A 10,141-nucleotide genomic window follows, 5' to 3' on the forward strand; every position below is an offset into this window, starting at 1 on the left:
TGGTGAGTCGTGCTCTCGCCAGTTAGCTTATAATCTTTGTGTTTGCTGACTAAGAGTATTTGATTTGAAAGGTGATTCTTACACCCTATTATGTTTGATGATCGGTGGTGTTAACAGGTGTCTCAAGTATTCATTTCATACGTGGCCGTGCAGAGCTGAATTAATTTTGGCACTGGGAGACTATATTAATGATGGGAGACGATTACTGAACGAACAAATGAGGCTGTATTAGACGATCCGCTGGACTACCACAGGCAACATCAAGTTTTGAAATCATTTGACTAAAGGTTGGATTGAGTTGAAAGGTGTGCTTTGTCTCTCTGATGACTTTCTATTTTTATTCGCGGTGAATAGAAAATATATTACGAAATTCTTTAACCAGCTCAGGTTTCTGTGTAAGTGATTTGTTATGTATGTTATGCAAGCTGATTGTTTTTAAGCCTTTGATCTCGCTTATGGACACAATTGTATGTTTTATTGCAAATATTTTTATTTCACCATAGTGGCTTTACGATAATCACTTCAATGCAAGGTACCATTTAGGTTCGTTTGCAATGATAATACTACATTTTTGTTCTCTCTCACTATCATAATAATGCCTGTGTGCCAGACATTTCATATAATAATGGATCAAGCTTAGCTAAAAGCTAATATATAGCCGCGCTTAATCGTCAGCATTCTTCATCTGTGATGGCCAATAGCAAAAGTATTCCAGCGATTCAGTGTGTATTGGCGTGTTTTGTTATGGAGTTCTAACATAGGTATGTGAACGTAAGTTTGTTCTATTTAGATTAAGGTATAGCTAAGATTTTAGCTAAAGTTGTTTGCTAGATAGCATGTGCAATGATTTCAATATACAAATTTTATTGCATCAGAAGTATTTAAACATCTGCCATTAACCTAGATACCAGCTCTTGTAGAATAATGTGACACTTACATTTTAAACTTTACATCAACAAGATGATAAGTGCTTAAAAGTAGTTCTACGAACCTGTAAGGAATTTCACAATTAACAGGAAATACGTTACACCTAGAGGCACATGAGCAAAGGCTAGTATCTAACTTACATTTAAACCATAAAGAAAATATTTAGAAACAGCAATACATCAAGTTGAACGATATGCTATTGAACATACTGTATGCTAAAAGTTTTGAACGGCTAATATATATTTATTCCATTAAACCCAAAATTTCATTCATTTTTACAATTTTTTCTGAGTTTGTACATTCAGTTTTGGAAGATCAGAGGAACCAAAACTTCAGAAGGTAAAATCGCTCAATGTAAAAATGCTCAATCATAAAAGTCACAATGTTGTTGGTTGATAAATTTGCAAAACAACACGTACACTTTAGTTACGTACATTCTCTTACATTGCTAGATTATTGTTATATCTTCTATAACTGCGTTCAGCTATGTTCTTGTCATATATGCTTGTGTTCAGCTATATTCTTGTCATATATGCTTGTGTTCAGCTATGTTCTCATCATATATGCTTGTGTTATGCTATGTTCTTGTCATATATGCTTGTGTTATGCTATGTTCTTGTCATATATGCTTGTGTTATGCTATGTTCTCGTCATATATGCTTGTGTTATGTTATGTTCTTGTCATATATGCTTGTTTGTATTACGCTATGTTCTCGTCATATATGCTTGTGTTACGCTATGTTCTTGTCATATATGCTTGTGCTATTCTATGTTCCCGTCGTATATGCTTGTTCTATGTTATGTTCTTGTCATTTATGCTTGTGTTATACTATGTTCTCGTCATATGTTTTTCTAGAGTCGACCCAGCAGACAAGTCAAGATGTCAATTTTATTCGAAGCCGTTGAGCCTATGTCACAAGTGATTCACCACTTCAACAGGTTTGATGAGGACAGCATTGACAGGATCAACCATAAGTACTCCACAATCATTTTCTGCATACTCGCCATTGTCGTGACAACCAACCAGTATGTTGGCGATATTATCAAATGCTGGGCTCCTGCTCAGTTTCCTGAGAGTTGGACAGAATACACAAACTCCATCTGCTGGATATCAAACACCTACTACATACCCATGTCAGAGCTGAATATTGTACAGGCCCCTCGTAAGGAGATCGTTTATTATCAGTGGGTACCTTTGGTGCTCTTCCTGCAAGCTTTTATGTTCTACCTGCCGTCTGTACACTGGGCCTTACTTAATCGTTCGCTAGGCATGGACATCAACAAGGTCGTGCAGACATTGCGACAGATTGAGCATATCAATCCAGAATCAAGAGACAAGGTTACTAAGTTTCTTATTAAGCACATTGACAGATCACTAGGATATACTCGTGAAATAAGAAGAGGGTGCTGTGTATCATTTAAGCAAAAAATGGCGGAGTGCGGGTGTTTTTGTGGTAAACGATATGGAAACTTTCTAATAACTGTATACCTTGTGACTAAAGTACTATATCTTGGAAATGCGATACTGCAGCTTTATATGATGAACCATTTCTTAGGAACAGACTACATGTTTTACGGTGTAGATGTGCTACGTGACCTCAGCTCAACCGGGGAATACAAAGAATCCAAGAGGTTTCCCCGAGTGACTCTCTGTGATTTTCTTGTGCGCAGCATGGCTAGGAACCAGCCTCACACCGTCCAGTGCACACTTCCTGTGAACCTTTTCAACGAAAAGATATTCATCTTCGTTTGGTTTTGGCTTGTCATGCTTGTTATATTAAACTTTTTTTCTCTCATTTACTGGCTTTGGATTGCCTTTACGTCAAACAGAAGGAGCTACATAAAGACCTACTTGAAGGTCTCTGGAAAGTATCAGCGCCAAGTAGACCACGTGAAACTAAACGCTTTCTCTAACAATTATATGCGTCAGGATGGACACTTCCTGATGAGGATGGTTGGTAAAAACACTAATGAAGTAGTAGTGAGTGAGCTCATCACGGCCCTCTGGGAAACATTCTGTAAAACTTACGATAAAAAGCAAAGGCGAGACGATGTATGATGTCATAGACGAAGAAAACTCATTACTAAACCAACATGTCCTAATCACAATCTTTGAAATTTTCAATAGATTGAACGCATGTAAACCTCTACATGTTCAGCTGGAATATCACTGCCAAGCACTTTTATATCAAGTTAGCAATATTGAATCTATAAATTTTTTATTATGTTTTATTAAATATTTCTTACTCATTCATCTGAGCTTATGGTATCGAATACCTTTTAGCACAGAAAATAGAAAGAATTTGTTTCTATTTTGTTTTATAAAATAGAAACAATTAATTTTATTGAATTTATTTTGATTGTTTTTAAATTGTCAACTTTTTCCAACAAAAATATTAAATTATTTATAAACACTACAGAACAATATGCAACGTCATGATTTATAGCATATCTCAACTTTTCTGACGTCATTGAGTGTTCACAAGTGCTGCCCATCTAATAACAACAACCAACAGGTGTTCATACAAAAAGAGTGAGTGCATACTGTGTGATTACCAAGTTCACGCATGTTCATTGCAGACGTTCATTTTGACATCAATAGGTTGATTGATTACTCATCTTCAGTCAGCTCATTGCAATTGATGCACTGAATTACCAGGAGTTCTGATTGAACTGTCATAATCTGACATAAATTTTTTTTAAAAAGTACTTAATTTCATTCGGGTCTGTATAAAAGTGGCTTTGCTGTGACCTATTTATAGCATTAATGTATCAGTCGGCCATTACAGCTTCACTAAATTAACTTAGGGTGTTGAGCATAGAGTTATCCTAAATAGGTTGTTAGCTATTACGTTGGTAATCTATTGGCTTTGTTGGCCAGACACTAAAGGACTGTACTACATTACGCTATTAGCATTGGCAAATTGCTTCCAATATTTTTGACTAGGTAGGTGGAAGGTTAATATTGACATGAAAGGTTCAGTAATGGCCTTGAAGATAATTGGCACACTCAGTGTGGCTCTCATTTCAACTTCAGAAAATTTTAAACAAATAAATAGGCTGCATTTAGCTAATGAGTCAAGATGTGTAGAGCCATAGAACATATTTTGATAAACTAGTGAGCAACGGGGAGCATTGTCCGAAGGCTTTACGGATAATGTAGAAAACTGCATATGTTGAAAAAGACAGGATACACCGGTTAAAATATTAGAAGCAGTAGGAGAATTTGATGCGACGCACAGTTTCGCTAATCCTTTGAGTCTTTGCCTAGTGTTTACTCAAATAATAATCAAAGAATCTAAAGATCATGTTTGATCAGGAGCGACTCAGCTTTCTCCCAACATGAAAGATAGTCGTGTGTAAGGTATTACATATGGGCAAACAATACTGCAGAGAAGCAGTGCATGATAGAATGAAATGACTTCTTAAAGGAGTTACGATATCTTCCTAATTATTCCATTAAAAGAGACATCGGTAGTTAATAGTGTTTACTTACTAGTTCAAGTTAAAAAAAGTTTTCACCAGACTAACTCAATTGATTTATACTATTTTAAAAATTTCATGAAACTTGTTATTTCAAAGTTATGACACTAATGATTTTTCATTTTAATAGGTTAAAACTTGATGGTTTGAGTTAAAACTAATTCTACAACGATTTTATAATGTTTTTCAAAAATATTTAATTGGCGGAATAAACACAATAGTATCAGCTATTTACAAACTCTTATTCTCCTTTCAATTAATTTATTGTTCATGTTTTTTAGCTTCCATAGTTACAAAAAGTATAATTTAATTTTTTACTAACTTGAGCAAATGATAATTTTTATGGGCCCTGACCATTAAGCTAACAGATCGAGATGCCTTACTCTAGCTTGCCTCTAGACTGCTCTAGATCAATCTATTGCGATGATTCATTCAGCACTCATGACACTTCATGGCTCATCAGATAGATACAACTTCCAGAACATGTGAGAAATTACAATATTCGTTACATGTTTATTAGCTAAAAAACACATTTTTATAATTAAGAACATTTTTATAAAATCTTGGGGCAGAAGGAAATACTTAACTGCGTATAATTGATTGGCAGAAGCTGTCTACCAAAACTACGTCATCTGACAAGTTGCAAGGCTCCATAATTAGTAGCAAACCTTATCCGCAGCTCTATCGTGCGCATCGCCCACGGTCGAAGCAATATACGTGTATGTAGTTACACCGATAGATAGCGTTCGCTTATCCGTAACCCAGTGGTCTGGGTAAAATACGCCGTTATACCACTAAAGTCGATTCATACACTGATGTCCACCGACACATAAACTAGGGACAGAGGACTGCAAAAGGACTGCAAGCATGTCTTTCGCGTAAGTTAAGCAAGATAATAAGACATTGTTGATATAAAATGTATCTATTGCTCTTGAATTTTCAGTTCTATGAAAATGAGTATGATAGAAGAGCACTCGCCTGTGTTACATGGTTTTTATGACCTTGTTTGTTCTCAGTTTAGAAATGATGGTGGTCGTGCTAGAGCCATTCGCATCAGCCATACACTTCCATAGGAGAGATGACGATTTCTTAGATAAATTAAACCACAAAGTTTCAACAAGTGTCATGTTTTTCTTCGTCTTCATGCACACATTCTACCAGGTATAGACTATAGATCTCTCATGCTTTATTAATAGCAAATATTTAAGGCTCTCATAGTGTTACATGTTTGTACCTCGAACATCGGTCAGGTACGTGTATATTGGTGCAACTTGGTAATACAGCATTCACTGGTAGACATACAGTGAATGCTGTATGTCTACGATGTCTGTGCACTGTACATCTGGTGTATAGAGTATTTGAGGCCCAGTCTTTTGGTGTCAAGTTCTGTTTATAGTGAATTGGTCTTGTATTGTTTTAGCGTGCTTTTAGATATTTCGAGAGCATGCAATTCACTGCTGGACACCATCTCAGTTTCCTGAAAGCTGGATTGATTACACGAACGCTCATTGCTGGGCAAAGAACACATACTATGTGCCGCCTCATCAGACTGATCTACCTGACGAGGAACATCGAAAACACATTGTCTACTACCAATGGGTAAACTGCTTTTATTCAAGTTTGTCTGGCATGTATCGTTTTACTCTATATTCCGTTATCTGGAGCGCATATCTAGACTTCCTACACATACTACGTTTTTATACAGCAATACTGTAGCGAGGCCCGGATCCGCCAGTGCTGAAGCGCTACACTGGGCCAACTAGCAGGTCATGTTTCCATAGTTAGTAGAGCTATGGTTGTGCGATGCCTCATATGAAGATCTATGCACAGGCACAAGTGTGATGCTGTTGATCGCTAAGGCCATTTAATTGGCAGAAAGATGGCGCATCGCGCAGGTGCTTCGCTACAACGCTGAAGCACGACAGAATGAGAGCAACACAGCTGTTTTCATGATGGCATTGCAGTACCATATGGGGGTGTGTTGCTATGCTATCGCTGTATAAGAACTTAGTAAAACATTTGCACATTTGGAACAGAAGGCTTTGGATAAATGCACTCTTTTGTATTACGTCCCACCAATTTATAAAACTCTTGCTTTCTAGGTATGACATAAATATTACACAGGACTTACATCTTGCCACCAGTTTATTGAGAGTTGATTTAACGCTTCACAAATAAGTCCTTTGAAAACAAGCCCCTAGATGTTCCTACAAACGTTTACCTATATAATACAGTCAGCTATGAAAAGCCTTTTTAGACTTGGCTTAGCAATTGTACCAGCTTTGCTTATTAGGTCATCAGCTGTGGGCCAACTTAGAGTCTTTGATCTATACTTGCAGGTTCCCTTCATGTTGACCTATCTGGGCATCCTGTTTTATCTGCCTGGCCTCATTTGGTATGTCGGCTCAGCATCGTCCGGGCTAAGCGTTGAAGACATGGTTAGTCGCTAATAGTTTTCTATTACAGCTTGGTTAACTTTTTCCATAGGCATTATTATTTAAAACAACATATTGAACTTGAGTGTTTTAAGTCATGTGAGAAGTAACAACAATACTTTGTATGAGAAACTCTGAAAGTCTGCTAAACAGGAATATATGGCATGATTATCATTAACACTGAGGTTGATGAACAAGTCTTATTATGGGGGTCACATTTGGTATGGATGCCATTATTTCTTAGTTGATGGAAAATAAGCAAATGCTCTAAAGGCTACCTATTATCATCAACCTGTAAGTTTTGCCACGATTGCTATATTAAAGTGCTATACTAATACTATACAAACATATTGATAACAGTACTACTAATATACATAGACAAAATCTTTATACAGTTTTGTATTAATTTCATTGAAACTATGTGTTTTTTACATTAAAACTCTTTGCGCGTGATCTCAAAAGCGCATACTCTCTGCTTGAATACATCGCTTAGTGTTAGATGTTTACTCTGTCTGTATCAGGTTGGGTTTTTTCCAGAATGTTTTGTCTTGTGTTACGAAGATTATTGTTTGAACATAAAATTCATTTGCATGATCTTTCAGGCTCCCTATTACGTAAAGTGTATTTACATACAACCTGGAAGACATACACTAGGGCCACTTATATTTACACACATACATATCACAACATGATTTGAAACTAATACCACTAGATTAATTTAAAATGTAAATAAAATTCATTTGCTCACTAATGTAATTGCTCCATCCTTTTTGCTTACGGAGTGTTGCAGAAATAAAACAAGTTTCTCCTCATGCAAAGTAACTGAGCAAAAATGCAGAATTTGTTTTTGGTGATACCTTGATCAAAGAACTCAACTATGTAGAGGCAAAAAACTAAAAATAGCGCTTTCATAAAACAAACTTTCGGAAATATTATTCAATCATTGAGGGAAAATGTTTGTCAACTGCTTAATGACTCTATAGTAATTTTTAACATCTTATATATCAGTATCAAAATTTTCTGTGGGCATTTCAGGATATTTAAAGCAGTGACCATTGTCCTATTTTTAAGAGCATTTATTTTATCTTCAACGTAAATTTTATGTTGTAATCATACTTTGTGAGTCTGCGTGTGGGAATGTTTATGTTGTACCTGTACTTTGTGAGTCTTCGCCTGAGAAGGTTTATGTTGTACCTGTATTTTGTGAGTCTGCGTTTGAGAAGGTTTATGTTGTACCTGTACTTTGTGAGTCTGCGTCTGAGAAGGTTTATGTTGTACCTGTACTTTGTGAGTCTTCGTCTGAGAAGGTTTATGTTGTACCTGTACTTTGTGAGTCTTCGTCTGAGAAGGTTTATGTTGTACCTGTGCTTTATGAGTCTTTGTCTGAGAAGGTTTATGTTGTACCTGTACTTTGTGAGTCTGCGTCAGAGAAGGTTTATGTTGTACCTGTACTTTGTGAGTTTTTTTCTGAGAAGGTTTATGTTGTACCTGTACTTTGTGAGTCTGCGTCTGAGAAGGTTTATGTTGTACCTGTACTTTGTGAGTCTTCGTCTGAGAAGGTTTATGTTGTACCTGTACTTTGTGAGTCTTCGTCTGAGAAGGTTTATGTTGTACCTGTGCTTTATGAGTCTTTGTCTGAGAAGGTTTATGTTGTACCTGTACTTTGTGAGTCTGCGTCAGAGAAGGTTTATGTTGTACCTGTACTTTGTGAGTTTTTGTCTGAGAAGGTTTATGTTGTACCTGTACTTAATGAGTCTTCGTCTGGGAAGGTTTATGTTGTACCTGTACTTTGTGAGTTTGCATCTAAGAAGGTTTATATTTTATACTTGTATTTCGTAAGCCAATAGCCGAGGAACAGGTTTAACGTTTTGTATAATGCTGTTAATGATTATGTACACTTTGGCTGACTGGTGTCTTGATGAGAAATGCGTGTGAAAGCTAGTTGGCGGAAGTGCAAATATGTATCAAAGGAAGGATCAATTGTGTTCTCACTGAGCAACCACTACATTCCATGTATATACAATGAGGGAAGACTTTAAAAAGGGTTATTAATTGCAGGTTTGCAGTGTGAGAATGCTGAGTGTGTCTACTAAAACGGAAATTGTAGATAGTCATGTAAGAGGAATAGGATGCCACATAAACAAAGCGTTGAAATTGACCAGACTTACGGGAGATGATAACTCCAAATGCTCTCAACTGTCACAGTATGTCATGATTATTTTATGGTTGTAATTGAAAGTAAGTTCAACAGCAGATTATTTTTGATAATAGAACTAGTTTTAAGTAATTTGATGCTTAGTTCTCAATCTACTGTATCAAACCCAGTCCAAGTTGGAGTTCTAGATATAATTTTATGGCAATATTTTACACATAGCTGTTGGACATGCAAATGTTTGACAACAGCTCAGCTTAGAGAATTATTACTTAGAGCTGCTAGCCTCATTATTACGGAGGCTGATGAAACTAGAGCAGATAGTCTCATTGCTGTCGATCCAATATAATTTGGCCATAACGCAAATATGATTGACTTTCAGAAAACTGTGCGGATGTTACCAAGGCAAGAGTCTTACCATTATATGGATTACAACAAAGCTTCTTTACCTCCTAAGCAACGGAGTGCAGATCTACTCTCTCTACCTTTTTATGGGCTATGACTATATAACTTATGGAATCCGCAGGATTGCTGACGTATTCAACTATGAAATTTCACCGTCAGAGAGCACGATGTTCCCAAAAGTGACCATGTGCGACTTTGAGATACGATCTCTTGCCCAGCACCTGCCATACACCGTTCAATGTAACCTACCCATTAATATATTTAATGCAAAGATATTTTTGTGTGTCTGGTACTGGATTGCTCTAGTGACATTGCTGAACCTTCTGATATTTGTGTATGAAGTCACCAACTTGACAGTTAAATACCGGCTCACGTATATGAAAGAAGCCTTGCTATCGCTAGATAGCTACAACTCCAATAAGGAGAAGACAATTCTCTTACAGTTCGTGCAGCGATATCTCAACTGGGATGGCTACCTAACCATGAAGTATCTTGCGCTTAATGCTAATGAACTTGTCTCAGCGTGTGTGATAAAGGAGCTTTGGCTAATCTTCAAACATGAAAACCAGCCAGTACCTCTGAAAATCTCGCCTCAAGTGGCCATCACAACGCCAGTGAGACAGAGGCGCCAAAAACCGATGGAAGATGAGAGCGCGGGGGCATCTGAGCAACTGCCCACATATAATCTGCATCCCTAAGTTTTTTCTACTCACTTTCACTGATATTGTTTATTAGATAA

The 10,141-nt window shown here is 36.8% G+C and overlaps 1 protein-coding gene across 1 annotated transcript; it reads left to right on the forward strand.

Moving 5' to 3' along the window:
- The first annotated feature begins 242 nt into the window (after window positions 1-242).
- On the forward strand, window positions 243-10,100 carry LOC137390951 (uncharacterized). Its single transcript, XM_068077264.1, has 7 exons — window positions 243-305; window positions 1,784-2,970; window positions 5,427-5,571; window positions 5,842-6,009; window positions 6,750-6,848; window positions 8,904-9,049; window positions 9,380-10,100. Exons 2-7 carry the CDS (start codon window positions 1,808-1,810, stop codon window positions 10,098-10,100), a joined length of 2,442 nt encoding a protein of 813 aa, XP_067933365.1. The 5' UTR covers window positions 243-305; window positions 1,784-1,807.
- Window positions 10,101-10,141: the final 41 nt, after the last annotated feature.

Source organism: Watersipora subatra, chromosome 3, assembly GCF_963576615.1.
Source record: "Watersipora subatra chromosome 3, tzWatSuba1.1, whole genome shotgun sequence".
Classification (NCBI taxonomy): domain Eukaryota; kingdom Metazoa; phylum Bryozoa; class Gymnolaemata; order Cheilostomatida; family Watersiporidae; genus Watersipora; species Watersipora subatra.